General features: G+C 40.4%; 1 protein-coding gene across 1 annotated transcript in view; it reads right to left on the reverse strand.

Annotated features, from left to right (window-relative positions):
• Window positions 1-4,245: 4,245 nt before the first annotated feature.
• The window catches only part of plcg2 (phospholipase C, gamma 2), a 43,158-nt gene continuing 23,157 nt past the window's right edge, over window positions 4,246-24,246 (reverse strand). Inside the window, exons 23-35 of the mRNA XM_058645088.1 lie at window positions 23,456-23,524; window positions 23,250-23,359; window positions 22,959-23,055; window positions 22,792-22,864; window positions 15,685-15,857; window positions 15,497-15,599; window positions 14,544-14,747; window positions 14,228-14,367; window positions 11,444-11,552; window positions 11,187-11,354; window positions 5,209-5,297; window positions 4,969-5,135; window positions 4,246-4,889 (exon numbers count right to left, since the gene is read on the reverse strand). Coding sequence (XP_058501071.1) covers window positions 4,847-4,889; window positions 4,969-5,135; window positions 5,209-5,297; window positions 11,187-11,354; window positions 11,444-11,552; window positions 14,228-14,367; window positions 14,544-14,747; window positions 15,497-15,599; window positions 15,685-15,857; window positions 22,792-22,864; window positions 22,959-23,055; window positions 23,250-23,359; window positions 23,456-23,524 — 1,545 coding nt within the window. The 3' untranslated portion in view covers window positions 4,246-4,846. The remainder of the gene's footprint in view (window positions 4,890-4,968; window positions 5,136-5,208; window positions 5,298-11,186; window positions 11,355-11,443; window positions 11,553-14,227; window positions 14,368-14,543; window positions 14,748-15,496; window positions 15,600-15,684; window positions 15,858-22,791; window positions 22,865-22,958; window positions 23,056-23,249; window positions 23,360-23,455; window positions 23,525-24,246) is intronic.

Consider the following 24,246-nt stretch of genomic DNA (forward strand, 5'->3'; position numbering starts at 1 on the left):
TTGGACAACATACTAAACTGTGACTCTTTGGACAACATACTAAACTATGACTTTTTGTCACAATTTGGACAACATACTAAACTATGACTTTTTAGTGACTTTTTGGACGACATACTAAACTATGACATTTTTCTCACAGTTTGGACGACATACTAAACTGACATTTTTCTCACAATTTGGACGACATACTAAACTATGACTTTTTTGTCACATTTTGGACGACATTAAACTATGATTTTTTGGACGACATACTAAACTATGACTTTTTGTCACAATTTGGAAAACATACTAAACTGTGACTCTTTGGACAACATACTAAACTATGACTTTTTGGACGACATACTAAACTATGAAATTTTTCTCACAATTTGGTCGACATACTAAACTATGACTTTTTGTCACAATTTGGACAACATACTAAACTGTGACTCCGGACAACATACTAAACTATGACTTTTTTGTCCCAATTCGGACGACATACTAAACTATGACTTTTTAGTGACTTTTTGGACGACATACTAAACTATGACTTTTTGGATGACATACTAAACTATGACTTTTTGTCACAATTTGGACGAAATACTAAACTGTCTTTTGGTGACTTTTTGGATGACATACTAAACTAAGACTTTTTGTCACAATTCGGACGACATACTAAACTGTGACTTTTTGGACGACATATTAAACAATGACTTTTTGGTGACTTTTTGGACTACAAACTAAACTACGACTTTTTGGAGGACAAACTAAACTATGACTTTTTGGATAACATACTAAACTGTGACTCTTTGGACAACATACTAAATTATGACTTTTTTGTCACAATTTGAATGACATTAAACTGTGACTTTTTGTCACAATTTGGACAACATACTAAACTGACTTTTTAGTGACTTTTTGGACGACATATTAAACTATGACATTTTTGTCACAATTTGGACGACATACTAAACTGACTTTTTGGAAGACATACTAAACTATGACTTTTTGTCACAATTTGGACAACATACTTAACTGACTTTTTGGTGACTTTTTGGACGACATACTAAACTATGACATTTCTGTCATAATTTGGACGACATACTAAACTGACTTTTTTGACGAAATACTAAACTGTCTTTTTGGTGACTTTTTGGAATACATACTAAACTATGACTTTTTGTCACAATTTGGATGACATACTAAACTGACTTATTAGTGACTTTTTGGATAACATTCTAAAGTAAGACTTTTTGTCACATTTTGGACGACATACTAAACTATGACCGTTTTGATGACATACTGAACTATGTCCTTTTGGTGACTTTGGAAGACATACTAAACAATGACCTTTTTGTCTCATTTTGGACGACAAACTAAACTGACTTGTCACATTTTGGACGACATACTAAACTGACTTTTTGGTGACCTTTTGGAAGACAAACTAAACTATGACTTTTTGGACGACAAACTAAACTGTGACATTTTTCTCACAATTTGGACGAGACTTGAAGTATGACTTTTTGTCACATTTTGGACGACATACTAAACTATGACTTTTTTGTCTCCTGATGGATGACAGACTAAACTATGACCTTTTTGTCTCATTTTGGACGACAAACTAAACTGACTTTTGTCACATTGTGGACGACATACTAAACAGTGACTTTTTTGTCACAATTCAGACGACATACTTAACTGTGACTTTTTGGACGACATACTAAACTATGACATTTTTCTCACAATTTGGATGAGATACTGAAAGTATGACTTTTTGTGACTTTTGGTAAAACATAATAAACTTTGACTTTTTTGATGACATACTAAACTATTACTTTTTTGTCACAATTCGGACGACATACTAAACTGTGACTTTTTGTAAAACATACTAAACTATGACGTTTGGTGACTTTTTGGACAAAAAACTAAACTATGACTTTTTGGACGACATACTAAATTATGACTTTTTGGTGACTTTTTGGACGAAAAAACTAAACTATGACTTTTTTGACGAAATACTAAACTGTCTTTTGGTGACTTTGGAAGACATACTAAACTATGACCTTTTTGTCTCATTTTGGACAACAAACTAAACTGACTTGTCACATTTTGGACGACATACTAAACAGTGACTTTTTGTAAAACATACTAAACTATGACGTTATGGTGACTTTTTAGACAAAAAACTAAACTATGACTTTTTGGACGACATACTAAATTATGACTTTTTGGTGACTTTTTGGACGACATACTAAACTATGACTTTTTGTCACAATTTTGACAACACACTAAACTGTGACTCTTTGGACAACTAAACTATGACATTTTTCTCACAATTTGGACAACATACTAAACTGACTTTTTGGACAACATACTAAACTATGACTTTTTGGAAGACATACTAAACTATGACTTTTTTTTGTCACAATTTGGACAACATACTAAACTGTGACTCTTTGGACAACATACAAAACTATGACTTTTTGGACGACATACTAAACTGTGACTCTGGAGAACATACTAAACTATGACTTTTTTGTCTCATTTTGGATGACAAACTGAACTGACTTGTCACATTTTGGACGACATACTAAACAGTGACTTTTTGGTGATCTTTTGGACGACATACTAAACTATGACTTTTTGGTGACTTTTTGGACGACAAAATAAACTACGACCTTTTGGAAGACAAACTAAACTATGACTTTTTGGACGACATACTAAACTATGACATTTTTCGCACAATTTGAACAACATACTAAACTATGACATTTTTCTCACAATTTGGACGAGACACTGAAGTATGACTTTTTGTGACTCTTTGTAAAACATACTAAACTTTGACTTTTTTGATGACATACTAAACTATGACTTTTTTGTCACATTTTGGACGACATACTAAACTATGACTTTTTGGACAACATACTAAACTATGACTTTTTTGTCACAATTTGGACGACATACTAAACTGACTTTTTAGTGACTTTTTGGATGGCAAACTTAACTATGACTTTTTGGTCTCATGATGGATGACAGACGAAACTATGACATTTTTGTCACAATTTGAACGACAAATTAAACTATGACCTTTTTGTCTCATTTTGGATGACAAACTAAACTGACTTTTGACACATTTTGGACGACATACTAAACTATGACTTTTTGGTGACTTTTTGGACGACATACTAAACTGTAACTTTTTGGACGACATACTAAACTATGACTTTTTGGTGACCTTTTGGACAAAAAACTAAACTATGACTTTTTGGACGACATACTAAACTATGACTTTTTGTCACAATTTGAACAACATACTTAACTGTGACTCTTTGGACAACATACTAAACTGACTTTTTTCTCACAATTTGGACGACATACTAAACTGTGACTTTTTGGACGACATACTAAACTATGACTTTTTGGTGACTTTTTGGACGACATACTAAACTATGACATTTTTCTCACAATTTGGACGACATACACTGTCGTTTGTGACTTTTTGGATGACTGTCCTTTGTGACTTTTTGGATGACATATTAAACTATGACTTTTTGGACGACATACTAAACTATCACTTTTTGGTGACTTTTTGGACAACATACTAAACTGAATTTTTGGACGACATACTAAACTGTGACTTTTTGGTGACTTTTTGGACAACATACTAAACTGAATTTTTGGACGACATACTAAACTGTGACTTTTTGGACGACATACTAAACTATGACTTTTTGTCACAATTTGGACGACATACTTAACTATGACTTTTTTGTCACATTTTGAACCACATACTAAACTATGACATTTTTCTCACAATTTGAACAACATACTGAACTATGACCTTTTTGTCTCATTTTGGACGACAAACTTAACTATGACCTTTGTCACATTTTGGACGACATACTAAACTATGACATTTTTCTCACAATTTGGACGACATACTGAACTATGACTTTTTGTGACTTTTTGGACAACATACTAAACTATGACTTTTTGGTGACTTTTGGACGAGATACTAAACTATGACTTTTTGGACGAGTTACTTAACTATGACTTATTAGTGACTTTTTGGACGACATACTGAACTATGACTTTTTTTCACAATTTGGACGACATACTAAAATGTAACATCTTACTTTCTAATGACAACGTGTTGATCTTTTTTCATAAACCATCACCATCTCTTCTTTGTTTTAGTTATTATTTCTTTTTCACGAATCTTCTTCTTTATTCTTCATCGAGGAAATAAATATGAAACAACATAAATGTTTGAGTTACACCAATTTATTTAAACTATTTATGTGGAGGTCACACACACACACACAAACACACACACACGTGGTATTTAAACATTAAGTTTCCTGTTAATGTGACTAAATGGTCAAAGCTACAACATAAACATTGCAGAGAACATAACAGCTTAAACCTCTCCTTTTTATCATCATTATTAAAGTCAACAGTGGCTCCTCTGTGAGTACAGCAAGCAGAACTTTGTCTATAATTAAAAATAAATACAAATACAAAATATTATATCAAGGGTGACTTTGGGCGTCTGTGGCGACGCAAAGAAAAACACATCAGTCGCAAAAGCGTCTAAATAATCAGTTCATTTACATGTTTCTCAATCATTTTTATTTCATATATATACATGTGTGTATATATATATATATATATATATATATATATATGTGTGTATATATATGTACACACGTATATATGTAAAATCCGTCATAAATATAATGGTTTTTGTGTGAATGTTGGTATGAAAATGAAAACAGGTGGAAAAGTTGCTGAGTCGCTCAGGCAGGAGGAACACAGCCATTTCTGCTGAGTCATGTTTCCGTCCTCTAGCACTTTATCATCCACATCACGAGTAGAATTTACTGCTGTTCACTTTCTTGTCCTTTGTCCTGGAGACAGAATAATAAGATGATTAGAGGGCGGCGCTGGCGTCATGTGACTCACACACCTGCGGCACATCTGTCTCACCTGTGTCTCTCGCTGGTGCTGAACTCTCTGGTGAGCTGGCTCTGCTGGCGAGGAAGCGTGGACAGCTGAATGTTGGTTTGAGTGTCGTACAGGAAGAGCTCGCCGCTCACCTCAGCCTGTTTTTTCCTCAGCTGACTTGAAGACGAGTACAGCTCCTCGTCTGTCCTCTGAGCGACAGGAGGACAGAGTCAAACCTGTGTGTGTGCGTGTGTGAGTGTGTGTGTGTGTGTGTGTTCTCACCCCTGCCTGCTGCACACTGATATTGACTAAGAGTGAGGCCAACTCCAAGTCTTCATTGTATCCATTCTTCAGAGGAACAGAGCGGTAACCTGTAAATAAAATGCATTTTTACGATATCTACGTCACATGTCTGTAAACCTCTCACTCTCCCACACCAGACCCCATAGAGGAAATCAGTGATTTTAGCTCACAGGGACACAGGAGCTGCTGGTCTACTGCTGCCTTGTGTGGTCATTGTGTGTCACTGACATAAATTGAAATGAAGAATTTCAAGAACCAAAGTGACAAAATAAGACATTTGAACTTAGTGATGGAGGCAGCAGTGGATCAACAACTCCTGTGTGTGTGATGTTGAAATCACTGATTTTCTCGATGGACTTTGGTGTGGGAGAGTGAGCTGCTAACATGGTCACATATATGTTAGTTATGGAGGTCTACTTACATATATTAACTTGTTTTCATGGTCACATATATATGTTAGTTATGGAGGTCTACTTACATATATTAACTTGTTTTCATGGTCACATATATGTTAGTTATGGAGGTCTACTTACATATATTAACTTGTTTTCATGGTCACATATATGTTAGTTATGGAGGTCTACTTACATATATTAACTTGTTTTCATGGTCACGTATATGTGAGTTATGGAGGTCTACTTACATATATTAACTTGTTTTCATGGTCACATATATGTTAGTTATGGAGGTCTACTTACATATATTAACTTGTTTTCATGGTCACATATATGTTAGTTATGGAGGTCTACTTACATATATTAACTTGTTTTCATGGTCACATATATGTTAGTTATGGAGGTCTACTTACATATATTAACTTGTTTTCATGGTCACATATATGTTAGTTATGGAGGTCTACTTACATATATTAACTTGTTTTCATGGTCACATATATGTTAGTTATGGAGGTCTACTCACATATATTAACTTGTTTTCATGGTCACGTATATGTGAGTTATGGAGGTCTACTCACATATATTAACTTGTTTTCATGGTCACGTATATGTGAGTTATGGAGGTCTACTTACATATATTAACTTGTTTTCATGGTCACATATATGTTAGTTATGGAGGTCTACTTACATATATTAACTTGTTTTCATGGTCACATATATGTTAGTTATGGAGGTCTACTTACATATATTAACTTGTTTTCATGGTCACATATATGTTAGTTATGGAGGTCTACTTACATATATTAACTTGTTTTCATGGTCACATATATGTTAGTTATGGAGGTCTACTCACATATATTAACTTGTTTTCATGGTCACATATATGTTAGTTATGGAGGTCTACTTACATATATTAACTTGTTTTCATGGTCACATATATGTTAGTTATGGAGGTCTACTCACATATATTAACTTGTTTTCATGGTCACATATATGTTAGTTATGGAGGTCTACTCACATATATTAACTTGTTTTCATGGTCACATATATGTTAGTTATGGAGGTCTACTTACATATATTAACTTGTTTTCATGGTCACATATATGTTAGTTATGGAGGTCTACTTACATATATTAACTTGTTTTCATGGTCACATATATGTTAGTTATGGAGGTCTACTTACATATATTAACTTGTTTTCATGGTCACGTATATGTTAGTTATGGAGGTCTACTTACATATATTAACTTGTTTTCATGGTCACGTATATGTTAGTTATGGAGGTCTACTTACATATATTAACTTGTTTTCATGGTCACATATATGTTAGTTATGAGGTCTACTTACATATATTAACTTGTTTTCATGGTCACGTATATGTTATTTATGGAGGTCTACTTACATATATTAACTTGTTTTCATGGTCACGTATATGTTATTTATGGAGGTCTACTTACATATATTAACTTGTTTTCATGGTCACATATATGTTAGTTATGAGGTCTACTTACATATATTAACTTGTTTTCATGGTCACATATATATTAGTTATGGAGGTCTACTTACATATATTAACTTGTTTTCATGGTCACATATATGTTAGTTATGGAGGTCTACATACATATATTAACTTGTTTTCATGGTCACGTATATGTTAGTTATGGAGGTCTACTTACATATATTAACTTGTTTTCATGGTCACATATATATGTTAGTTATGGAGGTCTACTTACATATATTAACTTGTTTTCATGGTCACGTATATGTTAGTTATGGAGGTCTACTTACATATATTAACTTGTTTTCATGGTCACGTATATGTTAGTTATGGAGGTCTACTTACATATATTAACTTGTTTTAATGGTCACATATATGTTAGTTATGGAGGTCTACTTACATATATTAACTTGTTTTCATGGTCACATATGTTAGTTATGTAGGTCTACTTACATATATTAACTTGTTTTCATGGTCACGTATATGTTAGTTATGGAGGTCTACTTACATATATTAACTTGTTTTCATGGTCACGTATATGTTAGTTATGGAGGTCTACTTACATATATTAACTTGTTTTCATGGTCACGTATATGTTAGTCATGGAGGTCTACTTACATATATTAACTTGTTTTCATGGTCACGTATATGTTAGTCATGGAGGTCTACTTACATATATTAACTTGTCTTCATGGTCACGTATATGTTAGTCATGGAGGTCTACTTACATATATTAACTTGTCTTCACGGTCACGTATATGTTAGTCATGGAGGTCTACTTACATATATTAACTTGTCTTCACGGTCACGTATATGTTAGTCATGGAGGTCTACTTACATATATTAACTTGTCTTCACGGTCACGTATATGTTAGTTATGGAGGTCTACTTACATATATTAACTTGTTTTCACGGTCACGTATATGTTAGTTATGGAGGTCTACTTACATATATTAACTTGTTTTCACGGTCACGTATATGTTAGTTATGGAGGTCTACTTACATATATTAACTTGTTTTCACGGTCACTTATATGTTAGTTATGGAGGTCTACTTACATATATTAACTTGTTTTCACGGTCACGTATATGTTAGTTATGTAGGTCTACTTACATATATTAACTTGTTTTCAGGGTCACGTATATGTTAGTTATGGAGGTCTACTTACATATATTAACTTGTCTTCACGGTCACGTATATGTTAGTTATGGAGGTCTACTTACATATATTAACTTGTCTTCACGGTCACGTATATGTTAGTTATGGAGGTCTACTTACATATATTAACTTGTTTTCACGGTCACGTATATGTTAGTTATGGAGGTCTACTTACATATATTAACTTGTCTTCACGGTCACGTATATGTTAGTTATGGAGGTCTACTTACATATATTAACTTGTTTTCACGGTCACGTATATGTTAGTTATGAGGTCTACTTACATATATTAACTTGTTTTCACGGTCACGTATATGTTAGTTATGGAGGTCTACTTACATATATTAACTTGTTTTCATGGTCACGTATATGTTAGTTATGGAGGTCTACTTACATATATTAACTTGTTTTCATGGTCACGTATATGTTAGTTATGGAGGTCTACTTACATATATTAACTTGTTTTCATGGTCACGTATATGTTAGTTATGGAGGTCTACTTACATATATTAACTTGTTTTCATGGTCACGTATATGTTAGTTATGGAGGTCTACTTACATATATTAACTTGTTTTCATGGTCACGTATATGTTAGTTATGGAGGTCTACTCACATATATTAACTTGTTTTCATGGTCACGTATATGTTAGTTATGGAGGTCTACTCACATATATTAACTTGTTTTCATGGTCACGTATATGTTAGTTATGGAGGTCTACTTACATATATTAACTTGTTTTCATGGTCACGTATATGTTAGTTATGGAGGTCTACTTACATATATTAACTTGTTTTCATGGTCACGTATATGTTAGTTATGGAGGTCTACTTACATATATTAACTTGTTTTCACGGTCACATATATGTTAGTTATGGAGGTCTACTTACATATATTAACTTGTTTTCACGGTCACGTATATGTTAGTTATGGAGGTCTACTTACATATATTAACTCGTTTTCATGGTCACGTATATGTTAGTTATGGAGGTCTACTTACATATATTAACTCGTTTTCATGGTCACGTATATGTTAGTTATGGAGGTCTACTTACATATATTAACTCGTTTTCATGGTCACGTATATGTTAGTTATGGAGGTCTACTTACATATATTAACTCGTTTTCATGGTCACATATATGTTAGTTATGGAGGTCTACTTACATATATTAACTTGTTTTCATGGTCACATATATGTGAGTTATGGAGGTCTACTTACATATATTAACTCGTTTTCACGGTCACATATATGTTAGTTATGGAGGTCTACTTACATATATTAACTCGTTTTCACGGTCACATATATGTTAGTTATGGAGGTCTACTTACATATATTAACTTGTTTTCACGGTCACATATATGTTAGTTATGGAGGTCTACTCACATATATTAACTTGTTTTCATGGTCACATATATGTTAGTTATGGAGGTCTACTTACATATATTAACTTGTTTTCATGGTCACATATATGTTAGTTATGGAGGTCTACTTACATATATTAACTTGTTTTCATGGTCACATATATGTTAGTTATGGAGGTCTACTTACATATATTAACTTGTTTTCATGGTCACATATATATGTTAGTTATGGAGGTCTACTTACATATATTAACTTGTTTTCATGGTCACGTATATGTTAGTTATGGAGGTCTACTTACATATATTAACTTGTCTTCATGGTCACATATATGTTAGTTATGGAGGTCTACTTACATATATTAACTCGTTTTCATGGTCACATATATGTTAGTTATGGAGGTCTACTTACATATATTAACTCGTTTTCATGGTCACGTATATGTTAGTTATGGAGGTCTACTTACATATATTAACTTGTTTTCATGGTCACGTATATGTTAGTTATGGAGGTCTACTTACATATATTAACTTGTTTTCATGGTCACATATATGTTAGTTATGGAGGTCTACTTACATATATTAACTTGTTTTCATGGTCACGTATATGTTAGTTATGGAGGTCTACTTACATATATTAACTTGTTTTCATGGTCACGTATATGTTAGTTATGGAGGTCTACTTACATATATTAACTTGTTTTCATGGTCACATATATGTTAGTTATGGAGGTCTACTTACATATATTAACTTGTTTTCATGGTTAAAAACCTCCTAATCGCTGATAACGAGCCGATCAAAATATCTCCTCACTGACGCTCTCGTCAGCCGCGCTGTTTCAGACCAAAACCACACCCCCAGAACGTGGACTGTGTTGTGATTGGCCAGCCAACGAGAGCTTTCCCACTGTCCTGTGATTGGCCAGGTACCTGGAAGTGACGTAATTGGTAGGCCAGCTCTCAGATACACAGCTCCCCCTCTGGCACGGTGGATGCTCTGCATCTCAGCAGCTACAACGAGAGTAGTTCTTCTTCTTCTGCGATTGAATGTACACAACCGGATGTGCCCGGACTAGTGCCCGCACCAGGAGGCGCTACGGTGGTGAGAGGAGTGGTGAGGTATACTGATGACGACATCAAACTAAGGAAGTGCTGATCCGCTTTGCAGAGCCCAGGAAAACAATACAACACTATTTTCTCAGCAGTGGCTGAACTGTTTGTTCTGAAACTTTAGGGTTTATAATAATAATAATAGATTTTATTTGTATTGCACTTTACATTTGAAAAACAAACCTCAAAGTGCTACCTCATAAACGAGGTAATGACGCAGATACACACACAAACGCAGCGTTAATTGGAGCTTCCGGTCTATGTCGACTTTAAATGAATTTTAAATTGACCTCTGAATTATTTGCTGTTTCCTGATCTTTAGTTGCATCACAGTTGATTTAAAATCTAGTCCATTAAACTTTTGTTTTCTGATCCTGAGCTTCTGTCTGTCTCTCTCTCTGTCACTCTGTCTGTCTGTCTGTCTGTCTCTTCCTCACCTGAGCGTATTCCTTTGACAGGAAGTGTGGCCTGGGCCAGGAAGTTGGCCTCAGAGAACATGTCCTCCTCGTTGACGACAAAGCGCAGGAAGGTGAGCTCGGGCTCGTACACGGTGAAGAGGACCGGGTCGGAGGGGGATTTCCACACGGGGTTCAGACCGTTATCATCTGCACAGGCCAGAAAACAACATCACTCACTGCATCTTCATCATCATGGTCATCATGGTCGTTATCATCATCATCGTCATCATCCTTACGACAGACGAGGGTCTTGAACTTGTCCTCCGTGTGTCCGTATAGCTCCATCTCTACAAAGGGACTGGCGATGCTGCGGCCGGATTTAGGAAGATGTCTGGCAGCGATGACCTGCACCACGACATCACCATGTACTTACTTTACAGATGTACTTACTTATGTACTCACTTTGTTACATATGTACATACTTATGTACTCACTTTGTTACATATGTACATACTTATGTACTCACTTTGTTACATATGTACTTACTTATGTACTCACTTTGTTACATATGTACTTACTTATGTACTTACTTTGTTACATATGTACATACTTATGTACTCACTTTGTTACATATGTACTTACTTATGTACTTACTTTGTTACATATGTACATACTTATGTACTCACTTTGTTACATATGTACTTACTTATGTACTCACTTTGTTACATATGTACATACTTATGTACTCACTTTGTTACATATGCACTTATGTACTCAGTTTGTTACATATGTACTTACTTATGTACTCACTTTGTTACATATGTACATACTTATGTACTCACTTTTTCAAATATGTACTTACTTATGCACTCACTTTGTTACGTATGTACTTACTTATGTACTCACTTTGTTACATATGTACTTACTTATGTACTCACTTTGTTACGTATGTACTTACTTATGTACTCACTTTGTTACATATGTATATACTTATGTACTCACTTTGTTACATATGTACTTACTTATGTACTCACTTTGTTACATATGTACTTACTTATGTACTCACTTTGTTACGTATGTACTTACTTATGTACTCACTTTGTTACATATGTACTTACTTATGTACTCACTTTGTTACGTATGTACTTACTTATGTACTCACTTTGTTACATACGTATATACTTATGTACTCACTTTGTTACAATTGTACATACTTATGTACTCACTTTGTTACATATGTACTTACTTATGTACTCACTTTGTTACATATGTACATACTTATGTACTCACTTTGTTACATATGTACTTACTTATGTACTCACTTTGTTACATATGTACATACCTATATACTCACTTTCTTACATATGTACTTACTTATGCACTCACTTTGTTACATATGTACTTACTTATGTACTCACTTTGTTACATATGTACTTACTTATGTACTCACTTTGTTACGTATGTACTTACTTATGTACTCACTTTGTTACATATGTATATACTTATGTACTCACTTTGTTACATATGTACTTACTTATGTACTCACTTTGTTACATATTTACTTACTTATGAACTCACTTTGTTATATATGTACTTACTTATGTACTCACTTTGTTACATATGTACATACTTATGTACTCACTTTGTTACATATGTACTTACTTATGTACTCACTTTGTTACATATTTACTTACTTATGTACTCACTTTGTTATATATGTACTTACTTATGTACTCACTTTGTTATATATGTACTTACTTATGTACTCACTTTGTTACATATGTACTTACTTATGTACTCACTTTGTTACATATGTACATACTTATGTACTCACTTTGTTACATATGTACTTACATATGTACTTACTTATGTTCTCACTTTGTTACATATGTACTTACATATGTACTTACTTATGTACTCACTTTGTTACATTGTTTGGGAAATAAAAAATTGCTCACATGCTGCTAATGCAAACTTGTCTGAATTGTTTGTATAATATTATATAATTATTACTTCAGTGAAGTATTGTTTTTGTGGCTCTGTGTGTGTGTGTGCACTTGCCAACATGACCAACAGAGGGCGCCAGAGGCTTGTTGCATGACTGGGTGAAGTCTACCATCTGTGACTGCCTTGTTGTTATTATTATAAAACCAAGCCCACTTTGGAGCGTCACAGTGTGGTCATACTTTAACGTAGAGATGTGGTTGGAACTTTAAACGGGTCACAAGACTCTGGACCTTTCTCACCAAGTCAAAGTTTTGATACATATTTCAATTTTCCAACAATCGCAGTTTACATTTTGTACTTTTTTTCCGACGTTTTCTTATTTTATAATGAGTGTGTATTTTGTGCGTCAGCGGGATGCTAGAGTGACACACTCTTCTGAGATCGAGAAAAAAAACCAACTCTTCTCCTGCCCACAATTTCCACCTTACTCAGAAAATGTCTACATAAACATGTTGCAGTGGTTGTCGTCTAACCTTGTGTGTTGTTTTCATTTTCATGTGACTTGCAGTTTTTCTTAAAATCACCTAAAAGCGCAGAGAGTTCTGGTCCAAGCTCTGCTTTGGAGTTTTGGAAAAATCAAGACGAGGGTGATTTTAAAACTGTCGTCTCTCTGTCAGCTCACAGCCGTTTGTCACAAATGTAAATGTGGGAGCTGCTGAAAGCCTCCTGACACTCACGCATCAAACATTTACTCTCTAGCATCAGCCGTTCTTGAAATAAGACAACTTTATTAACAACTTTATTAACTCTGTTTTTCAGAGGTTTTCAGGGAAATGGGGAGGAGCTTGTGAGTCTCTCTCTCTTTCTCTCTCTCACTCCTATAAAACTTGGAGTTTTAAAGGCTGATTCCACCAAAATACCACTTTGTCTAAATACTTAAAGTTTTAAAGTTTAAATCCACCCAAAATTGGCAGAAAGAAGCAGGTACCATCAACATTTCGCCGCAGAATTGTCTAGTTTTAACATAATTGTTATTTTAATTGCCTGCTATTATTGTTTCAACCTTGTAAAGTACAGTCGAACCATGGTGTGTGTGTGTGTGCGTGTGTGTGTGTGTGCGCATGCAAACGTACCCGGATTCCGATATTGTACTTGACCTTGTTCTTCTCCTGATGAGGGTCGTAGGTGTCGTAGCGCATGAATTCCGGCTGCAACACGTAACCTGTGCTTCCATTCAAACTGAAGAGGGCGCTGTTCAACTGGGTGTATTTATCTGAACACACACACACACACACACACACACACACACACACGGTATAAACTTTGACTGTGTGTGTCTCGACCCTCACTGACCCTGTTATTCCTTAACTGTCCACTGGATTGGTGATTTTTGTGTTTCTGAATGTCTGCAGGACAAACAGACACCTGAGCCCAGGTGAACTCCTCTACCTGCAGTCTGGAAGTTGAGCGCCACCATCTGACATCCGGCGGCCCACAGTGGGTAAGGGTCGTAGTTGGACGACTCCACACGCTGGCCTTTGGGGTAAACGCGACTCAGAGCCTTGCTGTTGTACTGCAGGAAGTCCTTGGTGCGGCTCTTCCCTGGAGTCTTGTTCTCCACAAAGGAGCGGATTTCTTTATAGCTGTAACTGTCTGTAGAAACAGAGACAGATAAGTGATGTTTCAGAACGTGGTTGTATGCTGCGATGCACAGACGAGGCTTTTACAGGACAAATATGAGAGAAATAAAAAAATAAACACGAAAATAAAGACGAGTGTGAGAAATGGAGAAATATGAATATAAACATCAGTTTCATCTCTTCATCAGTTTAAGTCTACGATGTCTTAAGAACACGTTCACGTCTTTATCTCACTGTGAGACAGACTTCTGTAAACCACTCACTCTCCCACACCAAACCTCATAGAGAAAACCAGTGATTTTAACATCACACACACAGGAGTTGTTGATCCTCTGCTGCCTCCATCACTAAGTTCTAATGTCTGATTTTGTCACTTAGGCTTTTAAAATCCATTGGTCAGATTGACCTCAGTGACACAAAGTGACCACACGAGGCAGCAGAGGACCAGCAGCTCCTGTGTCCCCACAGCTAAAATCACTGGTTTTCTCTGTGGACTTTGGTGTGGGAGAGTGAGTGGTTTACAAACTTCAGATCACAGTGAAAAACAGCCGTCTTAACAGTGAGATAAAGTGCTAAACATGTTCTGAAGATATCATGGACATTTCCAGTGTGTCTTCCCTGTGGTTCTGAACATGAGGGGCCCTCACAGACCAGAACCAGACATCACAGCAGCACACACACGCGTATGGCTTGTTTGCATTGAGTGTGTTTCAGCTGTGACTCTGTGGTTAAGGTCTAGAAGTAGAAAGAGTTGGTGTTCACCGAAGCGGTCCTTCTCTTTGCTGCGTGGTTGACAGTAGACCACCAGCTCCGACATCTCCCTGGCAACCTCGTCCTTCTTCTCCACCTCCACCTGCTGCCTCATCTGTGATTGGGCAAAAAAAAGACAGAAAAAAGAAGCCACTCCCTGTTGATGCTGACACTTCACTGCTTTGTTGGTTTTCTCTCACCTCTTGTTCCCTGCTGTACTGTTTGCTGATTTCTCTCTGAGTAATGTCCCAGGTCACCTTGTACCACTCGAACAGCTCCTCCACAGAAGCTGCAGCCAGGTCAAACTGCAGACTCTCCTGCTCCAGGTCCTGCAGCGTCAGCACGTGAGGCTTCCCATTCTTACCACTCTTCACTGGAAACAAGGAAGAGGCACAGAGACGGAGGGTGAGGACCAGAGAGAGGACCAGAGAGAGAGGACCAGAGATAGAGAGGACAAGAGAGAGAGGACCAGAGAGAGAGGACCAGAGATAGAGAGGACAAGAGAGAGAGGACCAGAGAGAGAGGACCAGAGAGAGAGGACCAGAGAGAGAGAGGACCAGAGAGAGAGGACCAGAGAGAGAGGACCAGAGAGAGAGGACCAGAGAGAGAGGACCAGAGAGAGAGAGGACCAGAGAGAGAGGACCAGAGAGAGAGAGGACCAGAGAGAGAGGACCAGAGAGAGAGACTTTTTTTTTTGACTTTTAACACAACATTTATTTTTCCATTTAACATAAAATAAGTTACTGACAAATGTAGAGGTATGGATGAATAATAAATATAAATAAAAATATAAATATCACAAGCAACCAATTAAGTGATTAATCAATTAATCAACCAATCAATTAATTAATTAATTACTCAATCAAAAACAATCGAGCGATCAAAAAGAAAACAGATGTTCAATTACTCACATACGCGCATACACACTCTCACCCTCTCACACACACACACACAGTTAAAAATGAAGGACCAGTGAACCGTCTTCTGCCAGTGAGCATAAAACCTGTCTGATTGCCCACTGAGACCTGAAGGCGTCCAGCTGCCCAGTCAAAGTACAGAAGGCGTGTTCCACTCTAAGACGAGTGGCCACCAGGCCCTTCACGCTCTGGACCACATCGGTCCAGCCCTGACCAGACAGCTGACTCCTCCTGGTCCTCCAGATTGCCAACTTGGCCATTCCTAACAGGAAGTTGACCAGAACCAGGGTGTGCTTGTTGCTGGCTCTGTACTTAGGGCCAAAGACAAAGAGAGGGGAAGCAAAAGCTAACCCCAGAGGCTCCACCCACTCATGCAGTAGTTTAAATAAGCTCTCCAGTCGAGGACAGAGCAGCACCAGATGTTCCAGGGTCTCCCCCCGCTGGCAGAAGGGACATCCCTCCCCAGTGTTTGGATCAAGGCGAGCTATGTGTCTGTTTGTAGCTATTGCTCCATGTATGATCCTCCACTGGAGGTCCCCCACCCGTTTCTCAACGGGGGGCTTATACAGGAGCCTCCAGTTACCTTCAGAGACAGTTCCCGCAGAAAACACCCGGGTCCACCTGGACTCCAGGACACCAGCCAGCGAGCGCAGGTTCAGAACCTTCACGCAGCTTAGATAGAGCTGCTTCTTGTCACAGGCGCTGAAAACAGAGACAGAAGCAGCCCACGCTGTTCTGTCCACCCGTCTACAGCAGGACTGACAGACAGGGAGGGGAATACGTACTCACAGTCATCATCCCATTGGTCAGTCAGAGTACGGTTCCTTGTGAAAGCTCTGAGCGGCGCAGACAGATACTGCCAGACGTCCTCCACAATCTTCTGCAGAACTCTGGAAGACCTGATGTCCGTGATCTCACAGAGTTCATGTTGGGAGGCTTTGGCGAGATGACCCAGTTTTATTATTCCAGCCTCAACAAACTTAGTCCTGAGGGTGGCAGAAGACAGTGTGTGTGGTGGCAGAAACCTGTTGAAGAAAATTGGTTCCTCATATAACCACCTTCCGGGTGTGGGGTCAGGAGTTCTGGTGGTGGTTAGTGTCTGCCAGGCATTGATCATAGAACTGTAAAAAGGTTTCCATTAGGAAGAGCTGCTTGTCCAGCCCCAGACGTCCGGCTCTCCTCAGCAGGATCCGTGCGGTGGGGAACCAGCAGAGGTTGCTGCCGTACAGCAGCCTCTGTGCAGCCTTCAGCCTGAAGGCAGTGGTTCTGGACACAGTGTCAATAAGTCCCTGTCCCCCCTCTGCCACAGGAAGGTACAGGGCCGATGCCTTCAGCCAGTGTTGACCAGACCAGAAGAAGTTGACCAGGAGCCGCTGCACTTCCTCCAACAGCCCCGATGGTGGCGTCAGAACCGCCAGCCTGTGCCACAGAGTCGAGGCAACCAGGTTGTTAGCTATCAGGGCTCTGCCTCTGTATGACAACTGAGAGAGCAGCCATTTCCATTTAGACAACTTAGCTTCAACCTTGTCCAGCACTCCCACCCAGTTCTGTCTCTGCACCTCTCTACTGCCTAAGTGGATCCCCAAAACCCTGATGCCCCCCCGCCCCCACTGGAGATTACCTGGAAGACCAGGAAGATTACCAGGGTCCCAGCGACCAAGCAAACAGGCCCCACTTTTCCCCCAGTTCACTTTGGCAGAAGACGCTCTTTCATATAGCGACAGGCTACTTTCTAGTTCCTGAGCGTCTCTCTGGTCTTTAATAAAAACATTGACGTCGTCTGCATAGGCTGACACAACAACTGGAGGACTCTGGCCCAGCTCGGCCAGAACCAGACCCCCCAGCCTGCTCCTCAGCCTACACAGAAGGGGCTCAATGGTGATGCTGTAGAGCTGTCCCGAGATGGGGCAGCCCTGTCTGATCCCTCTCCTGACTGGAATGGGACTGCTCAAGCCTCCTCCCACCTTCACCACACAACATGCCTCGGAATACAGCAGCTGCACCCAGGACAGGAAACTCCCACCAACACCAAAGGCCTGCAGGGTGGAGAACAGGAAGTTGTGGTCCACGCGGTCGAACGCTTTCTCCTGGTCAAGAGAGACCAGACCAGCCTTCAACCCCTCCATTTCACAAATGTCAAAAACGTCCCTCATTAAAAACAGGTTGTCCAGCATGGATCTGTCCGGGACACAGTAAGACTGTTCTATACCGATTAAAAACTCCAGGCATGTTTTCAGTCTGTTGGATAAAACCTTTGATAAAATTTTATAGTCCGAGCATAAAAGAGCCACTGGCCTCCAGTTCTTTAAAAGAGTCAAGTCTCCTTTTTTGGGGAGCAGTGAGAGGACCGCACGCCGACAGGAAAACGGAAGTGTCCCCCTTTTAAAAGACTCTTTAAAAACATCTAGTAGGTCCTGTCCCAGAATATTCCAGAAGTGTTTAAAAAAGTCAGCAGGTAAACCGTCCACTCCTGGAGATTTCCCTGATGCCATCTGGAACACAGCAGAGGTCACCTCATCGAGGCTGATGTCACGGTCCAGCACCTCCTGGTCTCCGACAGTGAGCTGAGGAAGATGATGGAGAAGCTCTGCAGCAGCCGCTTCATCACAACTGTCCGCCCTGAACAGTTCTGTGTAGAAGTCCACTGCATGCTTCCTCATCTGCGCTGCTTCTGTGGTGACTGTTCCATCAGGAAGACGGAGACACACCATCCTCCTCCTCTCGACCGCAGATCTCTCCAGGTTAAAGAAGAAGGAAGAGGGCGCGTCCATGTCCTGGAGTTTGATGAAACGAGCTCGGACTAGAGCTCCTTTAGCTCTTTCATTTAAAAGAGAGCTCAGCTCTTTTCTTTTTTCTTTAATTAAAATGTTCTGGGAGTCACTGTGTGAGACAGAGACACTCTCCCTGTCCCTGATCTCCTCCTCTAACTCCTGCACAGCTTTCTGAGTTTTAACAGTGGAGTAGGCTGAGTACTGTTGACAGTAGACCCTGATCTGGGCCTTTCCCACCTCCCACCACTGACTAGAAGAGTTAAAATCCGCCTTCTTGGATCTCCAGTACTCCCAGAACAACTTAAAATTCTCACAAAAAGTAAAATCCTGCAGCAGTTTAACATTAAAGTGCCAGAAAGAGATGGATTTCTGTGTGTGAGATAAAACCAGCTCCATTAAAACTAAGTGATGGTCTGAATAAACCACAGGGAGGATCTGACAGCTAAAAACACGTGCAGTAAAAACATCAGAAAGGTAAAATCTGTCCAGACGAGCAGCACTGACTCGACCATCTGACATCTTCACCCACGTGTATTGTCTGACGTCAGGGTGTTTCATCCTCCACACATCCACCACGTGACTCTTCTTTACAAGCTGAGATAAAAACAAGGACGACTGGAAGTGTGACTCCTCTCCTGTTCTGTCCAGAGTCACATCTGTACAACAGTTCCAGTCTCCTCCTAAAATCACACACTCTCTGTTGTCAAGCTTATTTATTTCTTCTTGGAGAGTTTTAAAAACTTCTCCCCGCTCAGAGCCCTGGTTTGGTGCGTACACATTAATCAGATTAAAAGTGTGACCCTCCAGTTCAGCTTTAACCATTAAAACTCTGCCTTTGATAATCTCTGAGTTTAAAATAATCTTAACATTTAAAAGGGGAGAGAATAAAAACGCCACTCCAGCACTGAAATTGGTGCCATGGCTGAGGACGTACTGTCCTCTCCACCATAAAGCCCAGTCTACTTCATTCCCACTATCACTATGTGTCTCCTGGAGAAAAATGACATCCAGTTTTTTCTGTGTAAAGGTTTCAGAGACTAAAGCTCTTTTAAGTGCGTCTCTACCTCCATTGATATTTAAAGTGGCCGCTCTCAAGACCTTCATGATGGAAAAGAAAAGACAGAACAGTAAAACCCAGAAAAAAAGAAACACCAAGTGATAATTGATTATTTTCATTTTGACGCTTTCAATTTTTTCCTTTTCTTCACGTTCGCAATGTTGGAGTTTTTGCGAAGGTTTGTCACAAGTTTTTTTAAACGAAACCTTTTCTTTTCGTTCAGCAGGTCTAAGCCCACCACCTTCTGAAGGGTGGTGGCAGAAGTTATAAACTTCCCTGTGTCGGGGAAATAGTCAGTCACATTTACTGTTTTTCCAAAGGTTTCGTCTAAGAACAGATTAATCTCCTCCAGAGAATATAAATCAACATTCTGTGACACACTGTCAGTGAGAGAGGCAACATCTGACTCTGCCTCACTCACCTGATCTGTGATGTCAACTTCAGCCTCAGCCTGTTCCTCCCTGACGTCAGCTTCAGCTGACACCTGCGACGTCACCAGGCCGCCGCCACCGGGAGCCACGGACACCGGAGCGCCGACATCCGAGCCACCCACACCGGGAGCCACGGACACCGGAGCGCCGACATCCGAGCCACCGACACCGGCCGCCACGGATACCGGAGCACCGATGCCCGAGCCACCGACACCGGCAGCGCCGGACACCAAAGCGCCGACGCCCGAGCCACCGACGCCGGCAGCTACGGACACCGGAGCGCCGCCGCCCGAGCCACCGACGCCGGCAGCCACGGACACCGGAGCGCCGACATCCGAGCCACCGACACCGGCAGCCACGGACACCGGGGCGCCGACATCCGAGCCACGGACACCGGGAGCCACGGACACCGGAGCGCCGACATCCGAGCCACCGACACCGGCAGCCACGGACACCGGAGCGCCGACATCCGAGACACCGACACCGGGAGCCACGGGCACCGGAGCGCCGACATCCGAGACACCGACACCGGGAGCCACGGGCACCGGAGCGCCGACATCCGAGCCACCGACACCGGCAGCCACGGACACCGGAGCGCCGAGCCCGGCAGTCGCACCTTCCCCTGTGTTCACCTGAACAGCTGATCTCTGTCTGTGGGGACACGCGATCTTTTTATGTCCCACGTCACCACACTCAAAACACTTCATGTTTCCAGAGGAAGCATAGACCATATAAAAACCCTCCTCATGCTTCACCCTGAAGGACACGTCCAGAGTGTGAGTGGGAGAGTCCAGGAACATGAAGACCTGTCTTCTCAGGGACTGGACATGTTTCAGTTTCTGGTCCTTACATCCCAGAGTCACAGACCGGAATCCACTCGCCATCCTCCCGAAGCGCCTCAGTTCCTGTACTAGCGCCTCGTTGGGGATGAACGGGGGAACCCCGGACACAGTGACCCGGGTGGAAGGAACCGCCAGAGGAGAGACCTGTATAAACTCCTCATTTATAAATAAACCGCTCTCTATGAGCGGGGGAACAAAAGCCGCCTCCTTAAAAAACACAACCACGGCTTTGTTCATGCGGGACGCGTACGAGATGTTCCCGTGTCCCAGCTGCTCTCCTACCGCCAACAACACCTGCTCCACCGTGGTGTTCGGCTGCGGCACCAGCCGCACTCCGTGTCTCAGAGACAGAGACGGCGTCTCAGGAGACGCCATCTCCACCGTGAAACACGGAAACACCGACACCACACACACACACACACACACACACACACACACACACACGCAACTACACACACAAACACACACACTACTCTCTCATACAAACAACACGGTTAGTAACCAAGAAAAAAGTTTGAAAATTCGCAAACTCTCAAGACACACTCACCACGCTCTCCACCACCAAACTCCCAGCATGCAGTGCACAGAGAGAGAGAGAGAGAGAGGACAAGAGAGAGAGGACCAGAGAGAGAGGACCAGAGAGAGAGAGGACCAGAGAGAGAGGACCAGAGAGAGAGAGGACCAGAGTGAGAGGACCAGACCAGAGAGAGAGGACCAGAGAGAGAGGACCAGAGAGAGAGAGGACCAGAGAGAGAGAGGACCAGAGTGAGAGGACCAGACCAGAGAGAGAGGACCAGAGAGAGAGGACCAGAGAGAGAGGACCAGACCAGAGAGAGAGGACCAGAGAGAGAGGACCAGAGAGAGAGAGGACCAGAGAGAGAGGACCAGAGAGAGAGAGGACCAGAGTGAGAGGACCAGACCAGAGAGAGAGGACCAGAGAGAGAGGACCAGACCAGAGAGAGAGGACCAGAGAGAGAGGACCAGAGAGAGAGGACCAGACCAGAGAGAGAGGACCAGAGAGAGAGGACCAGAGAGAGAGAGGACCAGAGAGAGAGGACCAGAGAGAGAGGACCAGAGAGAGAGAGGACCAGAGAGAGAGGACCAGAGAGAGAGAGGACCAGAGAGAGAGGACCAGACCAGAGAAAGTGTCTAACAGTGAGATAAAGACGTGAATGTGTTCTGTAGACATCACAGAGTCTCAGCACAGTCTACGTCTCAGTACCTCACGTCTTTACTTTAAATCTAAACTCTCTAACTTTAGGTTGGAAAGCTGAATGTCTTGTACTCACAGTTTTGGATGTTGCACTTGGAGATGTCCACAATTCCCTTACATAGTTCCCCGAGTGGGTTGTCTTCCATTTCCTGATTTCATGCACACACACACACACAGATGAGCTTCAGTCAGAGGACAGGAGGTCATGGTTTAACTGAGGCTCAGTCACAAGCTGATTGTCACCTGTATTTTGGTGTCAGGTTGTGTAAAGTTGGAAACCTCCTCTACATAGTTGGATGGAAACAGCTGTTGAATCTTTCCACCATGGTCACCTTTCCACCTGCAGGGAGTGGACAGTGTGTTGTCAGTTGTGTTATTTTGTACATGATCATGCTAAACCAGGGGAAACGAGCCCAGCTTCATCTGAAAAACATGTCTTTTATTTTGGAAGAATAACTATGAAAATGAAAGACGACATAAAGAAGTGTACTTTATTTTCTGTGTGTGTGTGTGTGTGTGTGTGTGTGTCCTCACCATCCGTTGTTCTCCTTTGTCACGTTGTGTATCAAAGCTCCTTTAGTGAAGCTGAGCTCGTCTGACCTCTTCGCCTGGTAACTGTATAAAGCTCTGACTGTTCTTTGAGGCTGAAGAACACACACACACACACACACACACACACACACTTCATGTCAGGAGACTGCCGTGTATGACACACAGATACAGTTGCGGTGAATACACACCAGCGACTGCTCGATCTCATTTGGCTCCACGTACGTCTTCATCTCGTACAGAGACGCGCAGTCTTTCACCTGTGAAACACAAACTCCTGTCAGTGCAGAGCAAGTCAACTCACCTCAACCTTAAAGGGATAGTTCAGGCTTGTGTTTTCATGTAAACAAACAGAAAAACTAAAGAATCAGCAAGTAAAATATCTATGCCAACCACTCACTCTCCCACACCAAAGCCCATAGAGAAAATCAGTGATTTTAACATCACAGCACTGATTTTCTCTATGGGCTTTGGTGTTGGTTGGAGTGAGTGGTTTACAAACTTGAGTTTCCTGTTGGAAAAGTCTGAATCACAGTGCGATAAAGACATGGATGTGTTCTTAAAGACATCGTAGACTTAAATTGATGTAGATTTTATTCGTAAAAAACAAAAATGTTGCCAGTGTCACAGTTTAAAAACAGGAAACTCATCAGATTTAGTTTACATCAGATTACTTCAGTGGGTGCAATCAGACTGTTTTTGTTAACTTTAATTCACTGGTTTTAATCAGACCATTAGACCAGTCCAGTTACTTTAGTATACACAATCACATTATTTCAGTGAGTGTATTAAAATTCCTCACTGGGAGAAAACAGATTACGTAGGCAGCTAAAATCTGACTATTTCAGTGGACACAATCAGATTATGTCAGTGGACATATATATGTATATACACATACATACATATATATCATAATCATTGTGTCGATTCCTTATATTTTTAATCAATATACTCTATATGATATTACGTGTTGTAGAACCTG

This window comes from Solea solea, chromosome 12 (assembly GCF_958295425.1).
Source record: "Solea solea chromosome 12, fSolSol10.1, whole genome shotgun sequence".
NCBI classification, from domain to species: domain Eukaryota; kingdom Metazoa; phylum Chordata; class Actinopteri; order Pleuronectiformes; family Soleidae; genus Solea; species Solea solea.